General features: G+C 43.3%; 1 protein-coding gene across 1 annotated transcript in view; it reads left to right on the plus strand.

Annotated features, from left to right (window-relative positions):
• NSG2 (neuronal vesicle trafficking associated 2) overlaps nt 1-22,759 on the plus strand; it is a 48,656-nt gene that overhangs the window by 22,064 nt on the left and 3,833 nt on the right. Inside the window, exon 3 of the mRNA XM_053376630.1 lies at nt 5,222-5,341. Within this exon, the coding sequence (XP_053232605.1) occupies nt 5,222-5,341 (120 nt within the window). The remainder of the gene's footprint in view (nt 1-5,221; nt 5,342-22,759) is intronic.

Here is a 22,759-nt window from a genome sequence, read left to right on the forward strand (position 1 = left end):
CTAAACATGTGCAAATGCATCCCCCTTGCTGTTCAACAATCTACACATGTGGTTTGCCTTTCCAAGTCAAAGGCAAGCTTTCAAGCTGCCAACTCCTTCTTGAGAAATTATTCGCTGGCTATATGCTCTCTAAACATACAGTGGTACCTCGAGTTACAGACGCTTCAGGTTACAGACTCTGCTAACCCAGAAATAGTACCTCGGGTTAAGAACTTTGCTTCAGGATAAGAACAGAAATTGCGCGGCGGCAGCGGGAGGACCCATTAGCTAAAGTGATACCTCAGGTTAAGAACAGTTTCAGGTTTAGAATGGACCTCCAGAACGAATTAGGTTCTTAACCCGAGGTACCACTGTACTTGCAATGTGTGCAAAATTCAGTCCCAGTGTGACGCATTCCCAGGTAAGTGCGCATAGGAGCCTTAGTACATCTTGTATCTCCTTGATTTCCAAAGTACATTAATAGATGCTTGATGTCCTTGAGTATGGGAGGGAAGTCCTCCTGTATCGATTCCAATAGGTCATCTACAAACCAGATATAAATTAAACAAGGGAATAAAAGATTTAAAGGAATACTAAGGGATTACACCTGGAAAGAAGTCAGACACTACAGAGGGAAAATGGATGCTCTGGCAGAGTCTGCATTGCATTTCATGATGAGATAGTGGGAGATGTACCTCCACATACTGCAGAGCTGCAAGGGCCTGGGTGAGATGCCTGATTGGTTTATAAATAGAACACAGATGCATTTTCTGAAGAACATTACTTAGCAGGTGCTAATGGGACACTTCTATAATTAATGGTCCAGGCTGCACAAAGGGCATGGAGAAAACAAATGGAACGCTGCCTTAGGGCCCAGCTAGGAACAGAAGACACTGCAGCAAGGAACAAAGCATGAGAGAGGGATGTGAACACTGCTTGGTGCCTTTACGGCTGGCATAACCAGCAGGCAAGATTGCAGAGCTCAGAGATCTTAATGGTATTTCAAAAGCTCTCTCTGTATTTTGGCCATCTGTGGTTTTTTGTTGGGGAGTTTTTGGGTGCAGATTCTGCACAAATAATCTCCACATGCAACGAGCAGTGTGAAATTCTCTCGTTTTGTCAAATCGTTCCTAATAAAGGATAAAGCTCCTCTCATGCTACGCTACCTGTCAAACCACAGAGTGTGGTGGTGCTCTCAACAAGGTATTCCCTACTGATGTTAAAAGCAAGACAGGGTTGTTCCTTCAAATATTTGGATCCTCCGCCATTTTGTTTGTTAGCAAATGGCAACATGCCAGTTACGTTTCTGTAGCAGTATTTTAGGGCCTGTGGTTCATATGGAAGACACTTAACTATGTTACAGCTGGTTTCAAGTATACGGCTGTCTGATCCACAGTACTGGGAACAGCGTCATGTGTGCTAGGGGAAATGATGTCAAAAGCATGTCAGCAACACATATAAGGCAACCTGTGTATTCAGGGTCAAACTGATGCATGCTGGAGTCAGGATTATCATGCTAATTCAGAATGCTAAAGTCAAAGGCCAGGGGTTGACTAGACAAATGAGAATCGGGCAGAACTGGATAGTTACTACTAAAGTGATGCAAGTTGTCAGGATCCACATGAGTATCTGCTCAGTATATGAAGGCTTGGAGTCTGTGATGGATTGGTGGTGGTAGAGGCTTTTTCTTACTGGCAGACTCCCTTTATGAAGAAGAGGTCCCTTTTAAAAGACTGTCAGTAGGCTGCCACCAGACAGGATAAACATCCAGCCCCACCCTCTGGTTTGTCTAACTGCTTGGGGGACTTTCTGCTCCCCTACATCCAGCCCAGCTCTTGGAGGAAAAAATATGGTTTGGATTTGCTCTCCCAAAGGACATAGAACTTAATAAAACCTCCCCCAGTCTCTGGGACATTTTTTTAAATGTTCTTTTTTTTTTTTACTTCTAAAAAGAGTTTCATAAAAAATAACAACAAAGCAGCAGATCAGTCCTGCTTTGTGGCAATGCAAGGCAGAAATCAGACTGTGAACAGGGTGAGATTCTGACTGGATACCAGGGAAACTAAGGCAATACAGTCATGTTGTTGTCGTTTAGTCATTTAGTCGTGTCCAACTCTTCGTGACCCCATGGACCAGAGCTCGCCAGGCACTCCTCCCACAGTTTGGTCAAACTCATGTTCATAGCTTCGAGAACACTGTCCAACCATCTTGAATACAGTCATACCTCGGGTTAAAGTCGCTTCAGGTTGAGCATTTTCAGGTTGCACTCTGCGGCGACCCGGAAGTAACGGAACGGGTTACTTCCGTGTTTCACCGCCCGCGCATGTGCAGACGCTCAAAATAACATCATGCGCATGCGCAGAAGTGGCGAATCATGACCTGCAGACACGGGTTGCATTCTGCTCAGGATGTGAACAGGGCTCCAGAACGGATCCCATTCACATCCAGAGGTACCACTGTACAAAGTAGGGAAGGACTCAGGCTTTGCTCAGGAAACACAGAACTCCCATGTTGCTTCAGCAAGGACAAAACTGAGACTCAGCCCTAAATAGTAGCAGCCCTATATAGTAGCAGCTGTATCCTAATTGTTAGCCCCCCCATTGGAAGATACTGCTTTGCTTAAAGGCACAGTAGTCTCGTAGTATGGTGGACCCTCTGGTCTCACTGCGTCTTCAGTGAAGTTCTCTGCATCTATGAATGGCAGTGTCACAGCCTCTCGTGATGTTGCTGTGCTTCTAGGGCTGGCTCTGCATGGCTTTCTCCTTTTGGTTCAGAGTCCCCAGCTCCATCACCCAAATAGGAATCTGACTCCTGGCCCCTGACAAAACCAACAGATGAATGTACAAACCTTTGCTTGATGCTTTTCATTGTCATTTTACATGCCTTCTGACATCTGATCTGGATGCTGCCATTAGGGCAGAACAAGTGAGATCCTGTCTGCAAATAACTGCTCTGCTCAGAGGTGTGCCCACTTGCTGCCAGAACAAGTTCAAAATGTTACTGTTAGCATTTCATGGATCAAAACAGAACAGGGCCTACATCTGAGTAGCTGGGCATAGGATTGCACTGCCAATTAAAAAGCAGATAACTTCAGAGTGACAGGAGGAAGACTAGTTACGAAGGGGCAGGGCAAGGGGAGAATTATTGATTGATGATTTTTAATTATAAGCCACCTTTCATCAAAGAATCACAGGGCAAATTACAAAATATGACAGAGAGGAGATTGCTGTCAGTTCATCCTACTTAAATCTCTCAGCATACTTCTCTCTCTCTCTCTCCCTCTCCCACTCGCTATCTCTTTCTTGGCAAGGTGAAACATTGAAAATGACTTCCTTGTTGATAAGTCCTAGTGGTTCACTCCTTATCAGTGCTCACTCTAAGAGCTCCTTTTTCAGAAAAACGAAAAGGATCAGCAGTCACTCCTGTGAGTTCTTAGTTGTAGGTGAGAAGGGTGGGCTACTGACGATAAGAGCTTTTCCGGCTCGTGGGTTTTAAAATGATTCAAGTGTTTGGAACGAGGTGAAAGCAAGTAGCCAGCCATGCTGCTGAGGGAGGTTCTTATGAACAACACCATGTAAATCTAGAACACAAATCCTGGATGGAAAATCTAAATACTTGCTTAGTTATTCACACAGTGGTGTTCACTCCTGGGGAAAAAAAACAGCAACAGAAAAAAAGACTTTCTTCTCTCAAATATATTTAATTTTATTTTCCCTTTCAGCTAAAAAAAGTGGGTCCCAAGGTGACCCACTGAAATTAAAATGCAATACAAAACACAATGAAGACCTGGGAAGCATGTGTGTATTGTATAAGTGAACCAAAATGACCAGCATTAAGGCTGGCTGCTCTTTGGGGTGGGGAGTCAAGGAATATGGCAGACAGGACCCAAATTAGTTTTATACAAGAGCAGAGGAAGAAGGATCTATATCAGGGATGGGGAAGCTTTTTGAACCTAAGGACCACATTCCCTTCTGGACAACCTTTCAAAAGTCACATGCCAGCGATAGGCAGGGCTAGAGGCAAAGCGAGATGAGCGAAACATGCAAATTTGCCTTTGAACATTAAGCTAGTTTTGCCACACTCTCGTATACCCATCTCTATCTTTCATCTAGACAAGGAAGTTCAGTGACATGCTCCAACCAGGCAAAAATACTTAGGGTATGAAGCAGGGAAGACTGTTGCCTGTGGAGAGGAGGTGCAGCCTCAGAAGAATTCTGAGGGCCGGACAGAAAGGTGTGGAGGGCCGCACCTGCTCCCCAAGCCTGCGGTTCCCCACCTCTGGTCTATATGGAGCTTTAAGGCTTAAAATGGAAGATCTCTGTTCTCTGACATCTTTCATCTATGAATTTCTGCCCCTCTGGTCTCTATTGAGGCAGGAAAGACACAGTGCAAAGAGGCCATGATATAGTTTAGTTGCACTACATGTTATGGAGGGAAAGAAGGGGACTCAGCAAAGAGGCCACCATCTCCACCAGTAGCTCCTTGTAACGTTTGGTTCCAACCTTAGTTAGACTGCAAATTATCAGCACTGATCTGGATTCAGGTTGCTGAAATATCCACAGAGGGCAGAGCAGTAAATGAAAAATATACAATAGGATGCAGTTTATTAGGAAGACAAAGCTGGAGATGACAGATTATTACTACATTTGCACCCCACCTTTTTTCAGAAGAGCAGAAGGTGGCATAGATGATTCTCCCCTCTTCACTTTGTCTTCATAACAACCTTGTGGGGTTGGACGCACTGAGATACAGTAATTGTTCCATGGTCACCCAGTGAGCTTCAGGGAGATAGGTTTTTGAGAGCAGGTAGATGGAAGGAGTCAGTTGGAATGATGCTGGTTAGCATTGCCAAGTGGTTGCAAGGCTAGTGCCACAATCTGGGTCCCAAGTAACTTGAACAGCATCAAGGGTGTGGAGCACCCAGATCTTCCATGCCCCAAATTGGCATGCTGTTTCTGCATAGCTATCTGGGGGAGAAAAGAAGCAGGCTTCTGTTGAGCAGATCCTACCAGATGTAGGATGCTCATGCACTTAAAACAAACATTCCGTCTTTCAGAGTTGTGAGGTTTTAATGATGCACTTAGTTGACCTCCTCCTCCTTGCTTTTTAGAAATAAAAAATATGTTGATTGCAGCATACATGAGGTTATCTGAGGAGAGGGTTTGTGGGAAAGTAACATTTCTGTCAACAAAACCGTGCTTGCCTTGTTCTGAAAGCTTAAGATGTTAACATTTGCTCCTAGGTGATTGTGAAAACGAGAACAGAATATCAACCAGACCAGAAGAACAAAGGAAAACTCAGAGTGCCCAAAATTGCTGAATTCACAGTCAGTTTCACTGATGGTGTAACAGAAAGATTAAAGGTAAGAAATGCTAATTGCTAACTGGCTATATTCAGTGCTAATTACCATGGAATAATTAATAGATGACAGTTGCCTTGATTCTGGTTTTAAAATAGCACAACTTGGTCCCATAGTGCATTATGCTGGGGTCATGGGGTCAGAATTCTCAACGTGATTTTGTTCTTTGGATTTATTTTTATTTTCTTACATTTATATCCCACTTTACTTCCATTGTGGAACCCAAGGTAGTGTACATGGAGGGTTCTCATGAGAGCCAGTGTGGTGTAGTGGTTAAGAGCGGTAGTCTCGTAATCTGGGGAACCGAGTTCGCGTCTCCGCTCCTCCACATGCAGCTGCTGGGTGACCTTGGGCCAGTCACACTTCTTTGAAGTCTCTCAGCCCCACTCACCTCACAGAGTGTTAGTTGTGGGGGAGGAAGGGAAAGGAGAATGTTAGCCGCTTTGAGACTCCTGAAGGGGAGTGAAAGGCGGGATATCAAATCCAAACTCCTCTTCTTCTTTGTCGTCTTCTTCTTCTTCTTCTTCTTCTTCTTCTTCTTCTTCTTCTTCTTCTCCTCCTCCTCCTCCTCCTCCTCCTCCTCCTCAGGTGGCCACTCTTCCTGGCACCGGCCAGATCTGTTCCTCCTTAGCTTCAGCTTCAAGTTATCAGCCTTCAGCCCCTACTCCAAGACCTAGGCAGGGACTACAGCTGCACAAAAGCAGCTGTGGGGTGGGGAGGAGATTGGATCAGTCATGACATGGGGCAAAGGGGTTCAGCCCACCCCCATACTGTGGTTCCAGCTGCTAGCTCCCTCCAGCTGCTGCTAGTCACAGAAGGGGGAGAATATGAGCACAAAAATGTATTGTTTGTGGAAGGGAGAGGAGAATTGACCCTTCTCCCCCTGTACTGCAACCCTGATCCAGATTACCCCTCCCTTTGGCTGCTTTTTGAAGACCAAACTGACATTGGAAGCAAGCAAGGATCTTGTGGCACATTAAAGACTAGCCCATAAGCCTTTGTGGGCCACAACTCGCATTAACAGATGCATTTCAAGATCCAGTCCCAGAACTCCAACATAACATGATGTGTGGCCCTCAGTGTTGGTCCAAGGTGTTTAATTTTGCAGCCCTTCCCAAACCTGGAAAGCATAAGGTACTTGGCTTTCACAACGCACTTCTAGAATTAAATTTTTTCGCGAAAGAGCCAGACATTAGCTCTAATGTCGATCTTGCAGATGCTTTTCAGAGCAGGTGGGTGGGTGATCCAATGAGGAAACTGTGTGTGAAGGTTGGGGTGGGCCTTTTTAAATGGCCAGGAAGCAAAACCAACTGAAGCCTGCAGGCTCAGTTGGTCCTGCCCCCTGAGGAGCGCCTGTCCCAGAAGCTGCCTGCCATTGGCCAATTTGGCAGGTGGGATCAATTCTCCTGACTGGCAAAGAAGCCCGTTTTTGACCCCTGCCAACCAAGAGAAGAGTCTGCACAACCCTCCTCTGCTGGGTCAGTGTTTGGGGTGGCCAGTGGCCAGCCTGCAATGCTGTTTGTAGCTTTAAAGTGGTAAGCAGACTTCTCTGACTTCCTCTATGCCAGTGATGGCCAAACTTGGCCCTCCAGCTGCTTTGGGAATACAATTCCCATCATCCTTGACCACTGGTCCTGTTAGCTAGGGATGATGGGAGTTGTAGTCCCCAAACAGCCGGAGGGCCAAGTTTGGCCATCACTGCTCTATGCTATGCCATAATCAATACTAAAACTGTAAAGCTGTGCCAGAGCAAAGAAGGTTCCCCAATTATCCTGGTGCTGCTGCAGATGATGTCATAATTCCTGCTCTGGAAAAAAACACCCTGGAATTGCACTTCCTTGCATTCCACCTCAGCTGCACTGCTGCTGAGATCAACGAAGCATCAGATTGACTACAGAAAGGAGTTCTCCCTTTGCTTTTTTATGAGTGCAGTGGTAGAATCAACTCTTTCCCCTCCTCAACCTGACAGTTTCATTTCCAAGCCCTTTCCTTTCTCCATAGTCCATATGATTTCTATTCCATGCCTCTCAGTGTCACTTATTAATCGTCCATCATAGCAACTGCCAGCAGATAAGGTTGTAAGCTTCTCCTGCCTGTTTTTCATAAGGCTCACATGCACCATATTAACTTTGCGGTATTATTTCCTGACCAAAATGAGCTGAGATAATAGATTATATTTTATTGCCTTCTGTACTTCTCCTGTACTGAACCCAGTGCATATTTTAGGCAAGTTATTAAATATACCTCCCTCTGGTTATGTGCATATCTATTATCTAGAGCTGATGAAATCATCTTGCATTTGTGTTTTTGTAGCGGGAAGGAAAAGAGTAAAATGCTTAAGTTTTATTAACTCAGCTTTTGGCGATGGGTAGATAGATATAGTCGTAGAGACATTACAAATGTGATCATCATATTTTCTGTTGCTGGGTGGATGCTCTCTCAATGGCCCTCCAGTGAGCAATGTGCTAGAAATTTCATTTCCACCTTCCTGTAATATTACAGTAAAATATGAAACGCTTATACATACACAGAGGCCATGCCTTCATCTTCTCTAAATTGGTGCATGATTTGGCTCTATAGATATTTTCTAGGCCAAATGAGTCATCATCCCATTGACTGGAATAGGAGTGACAATAATCCAAGCTGTCTAGAGAGATCCCTGAGTGAAGGGGGGGAAAAGAGATTTTTCTCTTAAAGTTCACAATGTGATTTTGAATTTGATTAGGGGTGCAATTCCAGACATATTTTACTGAGAAACACCTCCCCATGCTCAATGGAACTTACAAGTAGGAGTGTATGGAATGGCATCCTTAGTTATGCTTACGCGCAGCTCTAAATCATTTCCGGCTCTTGTAAGAGAATCCTGAAAGACTGTGTCAGTAGAAGATAAAAAAGGAAGGGACTTGCTTCTGGCTTTTCCTGCCATGCCATTGCCAAGTGAGCAATACCACTTCAGGGGACCAGTGATGTAGGAATACTGCAAAGTCTGCCTCTTCTCCGTTACCATGAAGGGAAAGGAGCAGCTGACATTGCTTCACCTCTTCCTGATGAGCTGTTGAAGCCTTTCCCCCTCCCTCTCTTGAGAAAATGGTTGCCAGGGTTCTCTGCACTCTGCAAAATATTCTGCACCAAGAAAAGCTGCATTCAAGCCTGTCTGAAATATGCAAATCAAGACAAATGTTCAAATTTGCTTATTTTGCATAATGTGCTGGGGTGTTGTTATCAGGGCGGAAGGGCAGGAACTCTGGAGGGTATTCATGCTCCCCTGACTCCTGGAGTTCTTTTTCAAGCTCCCTTCCCTGTGCCTCTGGGCCTTCAGAAATTTCAGCTGATGGTACGTATGCGTTATCAAGCATATCTCTGCTTTCAGAAGCATGCCGTTTTTCAAAAAACCCAAACCTGAGGCTTTGCACTCACTATTACAGGGTGTGCTTCATGTGCACGTTTCATGGCATAGACACTCCCTTAACCATTGCCTTCAAACAGCCTGACATACAAGAATGGCTATATCTTTTATTTAGAAAACTCTACCCTTCGCAGAAGTGAAGACAGAAACCCCAAGTAAAGCTCCCAAAGCAATAACGTGAAAACCAAAAGTCTCTGAGAGCCTTTCATGGCTAAGAACGGCAGTTGTAGAAGCGGAAGTAGGTTTCATGCATTCCCAGGATGCAAATTGGCACCTTCGTTATATCTCAGTCTGTTGGCTCTGCTGGAAGAAGAGCTTGCGGAAGCTAGGGAGGCAAAGCGAGAGGGTGTTTGCTTTCCAGTTTGTTTTCTTCCAAGTGTTTTGTGTCCAGCTTTTAAAATAAGTTTATATGGTTTAGATAAAAAGAACACCAACAATAAAAACACACTTATTTGTATTAAGAGCATAGCAGCTTTTAAAACCAACATAAACTGATTGTCCAGAAAGAGAGAATTCCATAGCTGTGGTGCTACCACTGAGAAGGCCCTGCCACTGGTCTCTCCCCTCCTTGAATCTCTGCTAAAGATGGGCCAGAGAAAAGGGCCTGTGACCCTAATCTTAAGTTTGGCTGGTTCACAGGGGCAAAGCTGGTCCTTAAGCTAACCTGACCCCAGGCTATTCAGGCCTCTAATTGTTAAAACTTAAGACTAACATTCACATTGACCCTGGAAACAAACTGATAACCAATGTAATTAGTGCAAGATTGATGTCATGTGCTTCAACTGCCTTTTCCCCACCAGCGTTCTGGAGGCCCCCTTTTATACCACTGTCTTTAAAGGCAGCCCTGCAATGGTCCAGTCTGGATGTCCATGGGCAGAACAAAACATTACAAGAAGCGTGAAACTGCTGCTGAAACTGGCAGCTCTGTGTCAAATTCTTTCCTCTCTGCTCCACAGCACCTAGTGCAACTTGCCTTGATGTCCTTACGCTATGTGCTTTCTCATCTCCACTTCACATCATTGGCTGTCCCTACTGGGGGCAAGGAAATAAACAGCGTCATCATGCAAGGACATGGGCTGAATTGCAGTAGAAATTACAAAGAGGGAGAAGAGAGAGAGTCGCCAAGGGCTTTTTTCAGTAGCATCCCTCTCCCACCCCTGACTCCTGCTCCAGGACTAGAAAGATAAAATGGCAAGAAGTTTTGCTTTTCCTGGGACGGTGGCTTCACCCTTGCAGAAAATTTCAGAACTGTATGTGCTTGGTAGGTAGCTCTGAAGATGACCTCTATTCTGTGCCCAGTGGTGATCATTTATTGAACAAGCTAATGAATGATTAGACATCCTTCTATCATGAAGAGGCTGGAGTTTTCCATAGAAGGGAAGCTTATGCAACTGCATCTGTCATCCATCTAGGATAGCACTGATATGATCTCTTTAATTGTGGTAGCATCTGACAGGAGCTGTTGTCCCTAGGCAGCTGCTGTTCGCTCACTCTTCCTCTTGCTGAAATCTTGTGTAATTTCTGCTGCTTGTCACTTTTGAAATATGATACTATATTTTTCTTGTAGCTCAGCTCAATTACAGAGCATCCCGGAACTTTGACCAATTACTCTGCAACTGCATGACTCATCTTGTACATACATTATGACAAACATCATTGCTACTCTGCGTAGGTGGAGTACAAGAAAATGATGTTAAAATGACATTAAGGCCCAGCCACCAATGCCCCAAAGTAATTTCTTTCATTGCTGAGTTTGCCCTGCAGAAAGGCATGTCAAAATGGTCTTAATTTAGAATTCTTTACTCCTGCGCTGCAAGAATGTGCTTGAAAAGGCCGTCTAGAACAGAGATGGGGAAGTGAATAAAGAGATGTTTTTCTCCCTCTCTCATAATACTAAAACCCAGGGCCATCCGATGAATGTTGGACAAGTATCATTTTATCTGTCCTGAATCTCCCTTCTTCATGCAGAACATCATTAAACGAATTCACTCCTGTAAGATGGCTGTCAACTTGGATGGCTTTAAAAGATGGTTAGAAAATTCATGGAAGACAAAGAACATACCTATGATGGCTATGTTCTACCGCACTGTCAGAGAGATAATGCTTCTGAATTCCAGTTGCTGGGAATCACAAGTAGGGAGAGTGCTGTTGTGTTCAGATTCTGCTTGTGTGTTTCCCATAGACATCTGGTTGATTACTGTGATGCTGGATGAATGAGCCTTTCAGGGTTCTTAGTATGTTGGTCTCCAAATCCCATCAGCCTTAGCCCCATGGCCAACGGTCAGGGTGCTCAGAACTGTAGTCCAGCACCAACTAGAAGGCCATAGCTTCCCCATCCCTGCTGAACAAGGTTTTTGTTCTTCAAAAATGTTCTACTTTACAAGGAACCCATTGAACAAGCCAGGCTGAACACACAGTGAACATACATTGAATACTCTACAGTTGTTCATCTTACTTGAATCGCTTTGGAGTTACTTGGTTTGGTTTGGGGTGCTTGAAGGTGTTTTGAGTCTTCTGAAAGTTTCCTATGGTTCCCTGACAAACACTCCAGGATTTGCACAGAAGCCACCAGAAGCTTTTGATTCCCTTTGCATTGCAGGGGGTTGGACAAGATGACCCTCAGGGTCCCTTCCAACTCTAAAATTCTATGCTTCTATGAGCTGAACACATAGGCAATTTAGTTGTGCTGTTAAGCATCACCGTTACTAATCACTGAATCCTGTCAGAGCTGTTCTGTCAGCCTTGGTCTGCCCAGCTCCATGGTTTCTTGAATCATTTGAGGTGACGGCCTGCAGATTCCAGCCTTGGCCTTTTCCTCTTCTGGATCTTTCTTTCATAGAAGCCAAATAGTCAGTCCGTCCTCTGAACTTATTGTAAACGAAAGCCACAGTCTTGGGACAGATGGCAGCAATGGATTGAGACAGAATCTGGGGACACAGAAAGCTCCCTTGCCTTGAATCAGACCACCGGTGCATATATCTCATATTTGTCCACACTGACTAGCAAGCAGGGTTCTCTCCCAGCTCTAGCTGGAGATGCCAGAGACTGAAATTGCATGCAGAGCAGGTGCTCCATCACTGAGGGGTTAAAGAGCCCTTCCCTCTTTAGTGTTTGCTGTTCTGACTGGAGAGAAACAGAAATAGAAATAGCCTGGTATGAGTGAATTTTCTAGAGTCTTTTGCTTCAAACCAGGTTTCAAGGGGTGTCCTGAGAAGCATAATAATAAGCAGGCATCTCTCACTTTCATTCTGGTGCATGTTTCTGCCCTCCCATCTCATTTGTTAGGATGTTGAACAATGCTGGTACTCCATTCAGGCATCCTTCAAGGGCGAACAAAATGGATGAGTCAATTATATAAGGAAAATACCCCTGAAGTGCAGGCTTGTGTGTTTTCAATCTGTCTATTCAGTGCAACTCATTTAAACAAATAGTTACAGGCTCAGGCAACAACCGGTTCACGGTAGGAAAATAAGTTGACGCCATGACAACTATCAGGCCTCGTGCCCAATGTATTTGAGGCATAGAGATACTGCTGAAAAACCCTGTTGCTTCCGGAAGAGGGCATAATCAAACGAGCATAGACTGTCCCCTCTCACTTAGGTGAATTGTCAAGCACAGTTGGGTCACTTAAGCACAGGGGTTGTGTAATGTGTTCAGTTTTTCAAAAATTATTTTAGGAAAGTTAGGAGCAAAGGGAAGGGGGGTGAATGGCACAGAAAGGGCAGTGAGGTTACTGAACAGTAAAGAGACCCTGATCCAGTAATACTTTTCATGTTCTTTTTACTTCCCCATCCAACACATTTGTGGGTGACATTTGTTGTCACAAGGTGTGAGCCACTGGCTTTAAAAGGGGACTAGAGATGATGGATAGATCAGCCAATGGCTACCAGTCCCGATAACTAAATATAAATTATCCATGTTTAGAGGCAATAATCCACTGAATACCCATTGCTGGTAGCTATGACCTTCATGCCCTACCTATGGAGTTCCCAGGAGCATCTGGGTGGCCACTGTGGGAAATGGAATACTGGCTTTGATGAGTCACATTCTGTGCACATATTTTTTAGCAAAGCAATGCTCCTAATATAACACGTTATTGTATGTTATTTTCACTAGTAAATATACTTTTGTACGCATTGCTTGGTTGGCGAACTGCACAACAATATTTGGAGAAGTTCAAATTTTGCAGGATGGTTGCACGTTAGTTTGTGTATTGCTTCGGAAAGTACAAATTAGGTAGATGCACCTTTAAAAGTGAGGTGAATCAAATTTCTGCCCCATCCATAAAGCGGAGGCTGTTGCCACAGTTTCATGGCTTGGACTAGATGGCCTTCATTTGCCCTCCATGCGCCTATAATAATGTGTTCAGTAGAAGGGAAATCGTACCACCATCTGTGAATTCAGCTTTTTAAAAAGTTCTGCTTCATGACCTACGATGATATACACCGAGCAAAGTGCATTTGATTACATCAGCTTTTTCAAAACAAACAAACAAATCTAAAACATACTTCAGAGTACTGCCTTTGATTTCATTTCAAGTGAAAAGATCACTGGCTTTGGGACGGAGGAATGATTCCTCTGCATTTTTGATCTGTGTACAAATTTCAGGTTTTTCCAGGGCTCTTGATATCGAGGCCCCACTTCTGAGGGATGTCGTACTAAATGTCAGAGGCACATGAACAACTGAAATGTTAAAATGTGATCTGAGGACAAAAACCCCTCAACCTCGGAAAATTCATCTTGGATTCGTATAGTTGCTTCGTTGCTCCAAACAGTGACGTGGCAGGAAGAAGCAATCCATGTTTGGGTAATTTTATAATCTGTGCAATGTGTATGACATATATAATGAAGGCCGGGTGTAGAGTAATGGAAGAGTCAAGTCAAACATTTGTAAATTAGCAGTCATTCATTTTTGTGTTCCTGTTTTAGCTGATTCAGTGCTGTGAAGTCGCACTCCCAATTGTGTTCTAAATGGATCTTTTGATTTCATAGCTGCACTTTATTGTTTTATTGGTGTCATATTTATTCTCACCTACCTCGGCTTATTTGTTTTGTAATGCACACAATGAACTTGTGTTATCAATTGCACACACACACACAATCTGCACATTCACCCTTGTTGCAAATATGAACCCCTTTCATAGCCAATGGTCAGAGTTGATGGACGTTGCAGTCTAGCGACACCTAGAGGGCCACAGGTTCCCCACCCCTGCTGTAAGGTTTCTGAGGTATTCATGGGCAATGCCCCTGTTCTCAAGATGCCACTGAAGGGTGCATCCTTGCTACTACACTTGTGGACCCTCCCCCATCTGTGCAGCTGATCTGTGCTGAGGCAAAAGTTCAGTCTTCAAGTTGAGCATGCTCTGCTCAGGCCTCCTACTTGTGAGAGTTGCAAACTGTATGTTTGAGAGCTCCTCTGTTTGATTTTTGCATAACATACTTAAATTGTATTTCATTTATGTGAGGAAGGAGGCACTGGTCTTTGAAAGTTTATGCCATGATTAATGTGTTGGTCTTTAGAAGGTGCCACCAGACACTTTGCTATAGGTCACCCTTGCTGACTGGATCGTGTTGACTGCTGATTATTTCCCCTTCATTTTATTACTATTATTTTGCAGCAGCAGAAGCTTAAAATGGACTCCTTTCAGTAATTAAATCTGAGATTCTGGGAGATTGAACAGTAATGCACCAGCAGCCAGATGTTGCAACTCATGAGCTTCCCTCGTGGCCACAGAGGATTCCAACTTCCCTAGACATATCTTTGTTGAGCTGTAGTCACTGTTGCATCTAAAAAGGCTCCTTGCAGATCTGAGGCTTCTGTTAATGCAAACTCCCAGATGTAGCCAGGGTGGCAAAGTGCCACATTGCACAAGCTGATGGGAAGTTATGAGATGTCACTAATGAAAGGTCAGCAGCAGGATGATATGCCCCTATGCAGTAATCCCATTAATTGAATCACCTGCTCAAATTAGTGATTTGAAAGGCAAGTCAGCTCCAATTTTTCTCAACACGCTCCCCCCCACTTTCCTAATGATCCACTAAAAAAAAAGAGAGAGAGATAAAGCTTTTCTGCACCTGGGCATTAATTGGGAACACTGGCAGGAAATTCTTAGCAGGAAAAACAACAGATGCTTTTGCAGATCCCAAAGACCAGAAACCCTGAATTTAGGGAGCAAACTGCATTGTTCACATATTGAGTTCAAACTACTCATCCGCTTGTATTAAATCTAAAAGATATGTAATATTCTTGTCAGCTACATGCATTGTAGACACTTTCCAGAGCCACAATAGTGGTCTTGGAAGAAAGCAGCTGTAATAACGACAACAATAGACTCTCTGATATTATCTCCTACTAACAGTTATTAATGTTTCTCCTGTTAATTGTTACTAACACTGCCACAGACATGACTGTGAGTAGCAGAAATAACCCTTTGATGCATGACAACAAGTCAGCTTCACAGAGATCCGGCATATTTGCATATTTCACAGCAAGTCACATGTCAGGAGGACAGTGTCTAGCTCTGGTCTCCGTCACACCAACCGAGTAGATGGGCATGCTGAAACCCTTAAGCTTCCACTCAAAAGACAGGTAATGCAGGGCCGGCTCACCCATGAGGTGGGCTAAGGCAGCTGCCTCAGGCACAGAAAGCCAAGAGGGGGTGCCCCCATAGAGGCCCTGCCCACCTCTTCCACCAGCAGAGAAGCAGCACCAGTAGTGGGGGCCATTTCCAGTGAAATCGCACCGAGAGCTCGCAAGAGCTCCACAAGATCTTGTGGGATCTTGCCGGAACCTATTGTTGCTGCTGCTACTTTGTGGGAACCAGCACGTGATCTAGGTAAGGGAGGCTTCAGGGAAGCGGTGATGGTAGGGTGTTGGGGGAGGTGAAAGAGAACCCACACTCTCTGATCAAATAGTTACTCTTTGGCCATTTGCCTCACTCTGCCTAATGACAGGGCCAATCCTATCCTCATCAGACTGCCTGATTGTGCTCAAATGCCGCTTACTGGTTTCCCACAGGTATCTGTTCAGCCACTGTGAGAACAGGATGCTGGAGTAGATGGGCCACTGGTCTGATCCAACAGGCTCTTCTTTTGTTTGTATGTTCTTATAGCTGGCTTTTTGACTTTGCCAGCAATGGTGCCTCATCCAGCCTGCAAGCCACTCTCTGCTTTTCACTGTCCAGCTGCATTGTGGGAGTAGGAGATGAGACCCTGCAGGAAACAACTATGAGATGCTGCTGCTCTGTAGATATTCTCCTTGCCTCTTCCTAATCTGTAGTGCTATGATGATAAAAGCATAGCCACTGCTCCAGGCCTACTGATCTACCTGTTGCCTGCTCAGGAGGGTAGGATTGCAGTCTTATAGAATCGTAGAGTTGGAAGGGACCCCAAGGGTTATCTAGTCCAACCCTCTGCAATGCAGGAATCTCAGCTGAAACATCCATAACAGATGGAGTATTATTGGAGTAAATGAGTTCTTAGATCTGAACAGGGCTCCTAATTCACTGCCACCCAAAATAAATGTTGACTTCTCTCTCTCCACCCTCCACCCACCCTATGGGTGGAATAGGAATAGCTCAGGAATAGGAAAATCAAACCCATTTCTACACTAAGAAATCAAATTTGCCAAGTAAGTTTAAAATGTGAAACTGTACCTGCACAGAATATTTTTGTGATATAACCTGGCTGGCTTGATGTGTATGATTTATCTCCTGTATTTTTCCCCTGTAAAATATGGACCATGACTATCATCAAAGCATGGAATTGGGGGCAGGGAGAAACCAGTAGCTCGCTTAAGAAAATAATGTGCTCAGCAAAGAATATTTGCAGCCATTCTGACACTGTCAACCTTCTCCTTCAAGCCCACAATACGAGAACAGATTGCAGGAAAGCAAATCCCATTCCATTTTTTTTAATGTGCTAAAACTCAAAATATTTTAGGCTACTTCCCCGCTTGAATGATGGGGAGCAATATTCCAGGCTGTTCAGTGACAAAGTGGGGGGGGGGAATCAAGCTGTTAACTTTAAGGACTTTAAAGTATCTACCTAGAAATCACATTTTAGGACTTCTTTGGTGCTTGCACAGTGAAATGGTAGTTTTTGTTTGTGCCTAGGACTTGGCAGTGCCGTACATCACATGGCTGCAGCTTGGCACTGCAAACATTTTAAGACATCAAATCCATTAGGACTGAAACAGCCTCTAGAAATCATATTATGTGATGGAGATTGGCCAGTCTAATTGAGCCAGCTACTTATTGCCCAGGCAATTTAATGATTTGACAAATTGCTTGGAAACATGGTGTACTTGTTTGTTTTGTGCTTTCACTGTGCCCACGGGACAGCGGGGCAGGGGAATTAGCGGCGGAGATGTCACCTCAGCTGATAAGCTCTTTCTTAATTACAAAATGTGCAGAAGAAGTAGGGCAAGGGTGTCGTGGGATAGCTACGTGGGAGGGAGAAAAGTTTTTTTATAAAAGTGGGAGGGAAATGTTTCGGAGAGCAAGAGCTTTATTTTACACATCGAGTGCTTGGCTTGCAACATATTTCAAGTCTGTCCTTAACGTTAAGCCTTTGAATTCTACCGATGACCAGTTTAGAATTCATCACAAGATGTAGGCTACCATCTTGGCTGGGATTGGAAAAAACCATGGAGGATAAGCCTATCAATGGCTACTAGTAATAATGGCTATATCTAACCTCCAGTAGCAGAGGTGGTATGCCTTGGAATACCAGGTCCTGGGAAACATGAGTAGGAAGAGTGCTATTGTACTCAAGTCCTGCTTCTGGGCTTCCCATAATCCTCTGTGAGAACAGAATGTTGCCCTAGAGAGCCCTTTGGTCTGATCCTTCAGAGACCTTCTTATGTTCTTAACTTGCTAGTATAGCATCAGAATTTCTCAATTTAATTTTAAAAAATATGATACAAAGAAAACAGAATACCAGAGAAGTTCTAGAGAGTTACCAACTGTCCAATATTAGATAAATAATGTATCATAATTCTTCCACTCCATCATACATGGATTATGCTTTATAAATTAAATAATTTTCTTTCTTTCTTTTTTTACATTTTCATTTCTGTGAATAATAAATCATCATAAAACTTCTAGCACATTTTTTCATATTTTGATACTTATTTTAAGCTTCCAGTACAGAATGAATTCATCACATTGTTCCAGATAATATTGTTTTGCAACCCACCCTTTCCAGATCAACTTAAAGTATGAAATCTTTTAGTACAGGCTATACCTAATTTCCCTACTCTGAATAATTGTATTGTCAGGAGTCAGAAAACAGAAAGGACTGGGACAGATACATGGCTATGTGGAAGGAAATAAGATCATTAGGAATAGAGAGTTAGTTCAAAAAGGTATTTAAGAAGCCATTTTTTAATTTTTAAGAATTAAAAACAGCTGTTCCAAAATAGCTAGAGCTAATTCATGCTCATTGCAAATCAAGCTCAGGTAAGATTTCCCATCTCTAAGCATTTATTGGGACAAGGGTGGAAGGATCTGCCAGTTTAGTTTCTTGCATTTTCTCCAATCGTAAGTTCAGATTTCCACATTTTGCAGCAGGTTACAGTTTTTAAATAAAAATCCTCTTGAAAATTCACCAGCATTTTAGTACAAATTTCTCCTATTAAACATTTTCTTATATGTTGTTTTAAGGCATACATTTTGCAAGCAACTTTGTCCAATAAATTGCATTTCTGTATGTTTTCACTAATATCTTCATTTTTATTCACACTCCCCCCTAATACATGCATTTTTGTAAATGTTGTTGGGCCAGAGAACTGCATTACAAAATTCAGATAACTCTGAATTTTGAAGGCTAGCTGTGTGTTGGTTCACATATGGTTTCCGAAAGTGCAAATACAACAGTTTTGACCTTAAATATGTACTGAATAGAATGTCTCATCGATTCCTAATTGGAACCCCTACCAGTAGCCGTCAACAAAAGTGCCAATGGGATTTTCTGCACCCAGTATGCTGTGTTTAGATTGGGCGCCCTGCTGCACTTGCCAAAGGAGACAAAAATTAGCATCCATTTTATGTCACTTGCAGAATTGTACCTTCTTTTACAGGTGGGGTGAAACACTCACAAAAATATCCGAGTAATGAGACAGGCTATCAAAAGGTGGGAAACTCCCCATCGTTGTAGTTCCACACTACAAAGGATCATTGTGTTTAGTATCTGCCCTGCTCTCTACCCATGCCAACCCTAAACCATGTAAAGAACTCAAGCTTCCAGAGCTGTAGATGTGTTGCGTTACTGTAGGTCTTTCACCTACTGATTTTAGGCTGCGATACTACACTCAGTGCAACATCAGGCGTAGAGGGGCTCAAAAGTGATCTAAGATTTACAGCAGTTCTGTTCAGATGTTCATGCTTGGATAAATTCAAGATTTAATTAGTCAGAAAGCAAGCCGTGTAGTCATTTGTGGTGGCTATTTATTAATACCTCATAATAACAACTTTTTTTTCTTTTTCATTTTTGAGCTAAAACGATTCAAAATCCCCACTCAGCCAAGAAGCTCACTTGGTGCCCAGTCAGTGTCTCTTAGCCTAACCAAGCCTAGCTAAGCCAGGAAAACAGCCATGCCTTCCTCCCTCTCCTCCTTGCTTTGGTTGCTGCCATCCAACTCTGATGTTTCTTGCAGGAAAAAACAAAACAGAAAACAGTTTGCCAAACCTGATATAAAAAGTACTCTAAATACATACAGTTTTGCCGTATAAATTGATTTCGCTCACCATTGTTTTGCTCACTTCCTGCTTACAACCAGCAGCAAAACCTACCTTACATTACTGTTGTGAATCTATAGAGGGAGGTATAAAATGGCTGTGAAAGGGGACTTAGTGCTTGTATTACAGGTATTAATTTTTGCTTTACTTAACCAGAATGATGCATCTTTGTAAAAGGACATATTTTGTTCTCTCTTTCTCCCTGCCACCTTGCCAGATTAGTACACCTCTGGGGCTTCAACCAATTTGGCCTGATTATTGTGTGTTTAAATGTGTAAGTCCCAACTGTATTCAATTGTGCTGACGCATGAGCCACTTTCTGCCCCTTCCTCACAAGAAAGCCTAGGCTGCTGCAATCTTGTACCCACTTACCTTGGAGTAAGCCCTATGAAGCACAAGGAAACTTACTTCTGAGTATCCTGTCTAGGAGAATCTGCGGAAGATAATTTATAGGTAACCACTGATCTGAAATGGAGATTACATACAACAACCAATTTATGCATGGCCAATTGACGTGCAACACTCACATGCGCACATTGCAGCGACCCAGAAGTGGGTGGAAAAAGGGGAGGAATGGGGGAGGGGCATAATGGGCGGAGCTGGCTTATGTGTGCTCTGCTGTTGTGTGCAATGACCTGGAATGCAAACCCCCCCCCCACAAATTGGGGGTTGCATGTACAAGGAGACAGAAGCCACTAGACAGAAAATAATTGAAGGTGGGAGGGACATTCCTTTTGTTCAAACAGCTCAGCTGTCAGTCACAACCCTGATTTCATTTATTGACTAAAAACACTGAAAGGCAGGAGCAGCTGGATCATCTCACAGAAATCATGGGTGTATTCTGGTTAAGACAAGTGCCCGAAAGGAAGCCCATCGGTTTCTGATTGTTTCATATTCAAGTGCTAAAGTCAGGATTTCATGGAATGAGATAAAAGTCATCTTGCAAACAAACATAGGTTGGATATTGTCAAATAGGAAAATATGGTAATTGGTTGTTTTAAATGACACCTACTTGTTGTATGAATCAAGAAACATGTAAAGGAGGTTTCTTTTGAGCTAGAATTCCACAATGCTTTGATCTAATGTAAAACAATAGGAATTAGACAGTGGCATGAAGGGGAAGTATCTTGGTTAGCAACATTATCAGGGCTACTTAGTTTAATAAATGTACAGGTCTCATAAATCTACACCATGTATTCATATTTGTTTATTTAGGAGACTCATTTAAACTCCCAGGATGGTTCACAGGAATGAAATATAGCAAAAATAAATCTGGTAAAATACAGCCCATACCCCCAGAGAGCAGCATTATACAATATGCAAGCTAGAACCGTGTGTCACAGCAATCAAGGTTTTATACATAGCTGCAAGCCCATGACAACTGTTTTGGCAAAGAGAGTGATAAAATTAAGGCTGAGTACTTCCCCACCGCAACTGAAGAGACATGGAATGAGGGCATTAGTTTCCATAGCAATCCAGTGCAGCAATTAAGTACCATCTTTGATAAATCTTTGCTGGTAGGGTAAGGGCAGTCTCTGCCTGCAAAGGATTCCTGTCTATAATGTCTGTGAGTTTTATCTCCCTCCCTAATTTTTTATTTCTCTTTTGTGGGGATTTATATTGCTTTGAGATTTGCCAAGGTTCATACTCTTCTTTAAAAAACACACCCCAACCCTGAGTTTTATTAGGTAGTTCAGCTGCCTGATCATGCAGAATCTGAATGCTAATGAAGTCCTGTATTTCCTTGAGTACCCAGAGAGCTGTAACTCACCCTTGTCACCTTCCAGTCCATGTTTCCCCCCCAAATTTTTCTCTCTGGTTTTAAATGGCTGCTGACATTTTAATCCAGATCAATTGTGTGTTGTGCATTTTTCAGGTATAATGCAATACCACAGAATATTTCTGTGGGTGTGTAGAAGAGGGAAGAGAGTAACCAAGGATGGCCGGAGGGAGGGGAGGCTAAGAACAGGAGGGGAGAGGGAGGGTTTGAATCTGGGAGATAAAACTGGAGGTTCACAGACAGATACAACAGTAGTAGAGTCCCTAAAGAGAATGTTTAAAGCCATAGTTATGGCAAGCGTTCTGTGCTGGTAGCCGTGGCACTTCTATCAATAATCAAAAGCTGGTGTGCAGGAAGAGGAATGTTGGAGGAAGATGGAGCCTGGTGGGAGAGAGAAGCAGGGACTGGAGGTTGGGATGCGCTAGTGAAGGAGGGAAGAATAGCAGACAAGTTGGGAGGGAAGAAAAACGTGGCTCAGTTTTGGAGGGTGTGTTAGGGACTCTTAGGGAGGGAGAAAAGCAATATTGTTGGTGGGGCAGGTTTTGGGGATGGATTGATGGGTGCAGGAGCTGTGGTCCTCAGCTGTTTGAAGCTTTAGCCATGGGATTTGTTGGCTGCCCTCTAGGCAATGCAACCTAACGTTCCCTATGTTTGGATTGTACTGCATCCCACAACACTTCATTCCTTCTGCCACATTGACTGTCCTACAAGGTCATGCATTCTCCTTGATCAATTCCCAGAACAATTCCTTTTACGCTCTTTCAGGGATCACTTTTCTTGTTTCCAGGTGCTGTAGTGCCCCAGATGCAACCTGGTAATGTTTAGCACAACCCAGTAATATTTCAAGTGCTGAATTGCACATTTTCTCCCTACATACTAGATGTCAGCTTGCTCATTTTATATGTGCTAAAGATTCAAGGAGTTCATAACTTCAAAATGTTAATAACTCTGACATTTCTCCTTGAATATTTGCCTGTTATTGTAACCCTTTCCAATTCAGCTTTCTATCCCAGCAACAACTCTGTATTTCATTGCTAATCTGCATTTTTATGGCAGATTTATACATTCAGAAAAAGCATGCCATGCAGTCCTGCTGAGGGTGCACCACTTTGGAATGGAAATGGAGGGATCACATGAGTTAAGAGTCTTCCCTAATACAAATAATATCCCCCCTTTCTGTCAAAATGACAGCCTGCCTCTTTTTCTGAGATGCTATTAGCTAGCATTGTGCAGGGAGGCTTTTACAAATTACTCTCAGACAACAATCTCCAGAGTAAACTGTAAGCATCTTGTATATATGCTTTTATACATTTGAATATGCTTTTGGTGTATTATTTTCACTGAGTGTCTCTTGACTTCCTAAATTTGAAAGGTCTTGTGTGGGTTAGACTTAGCCAATTCTCTGAGAGTTCCTATTCTTTTTGTGCTCTTGTGAATGCATATTTGAGCAACTGATACCTTGATTTATGGTGAAGGAGGGATGGTGCAAACGCACA

This window comes from Podarcis raffonei, chromosome 2 (genome assembly GCF_027172205.1).
Source record: "Podarcis raffonei isolate rPodRaf1 chromosome 2, rPodRaf1.pri, whole genome shotgun sequence".
Taxonomy (NCBI): Eukaryota; Metazoa; Chordata; class Lepidosauria; order Squamata; family Lacertidae; genus Podarcis; species Podarcis raffonei.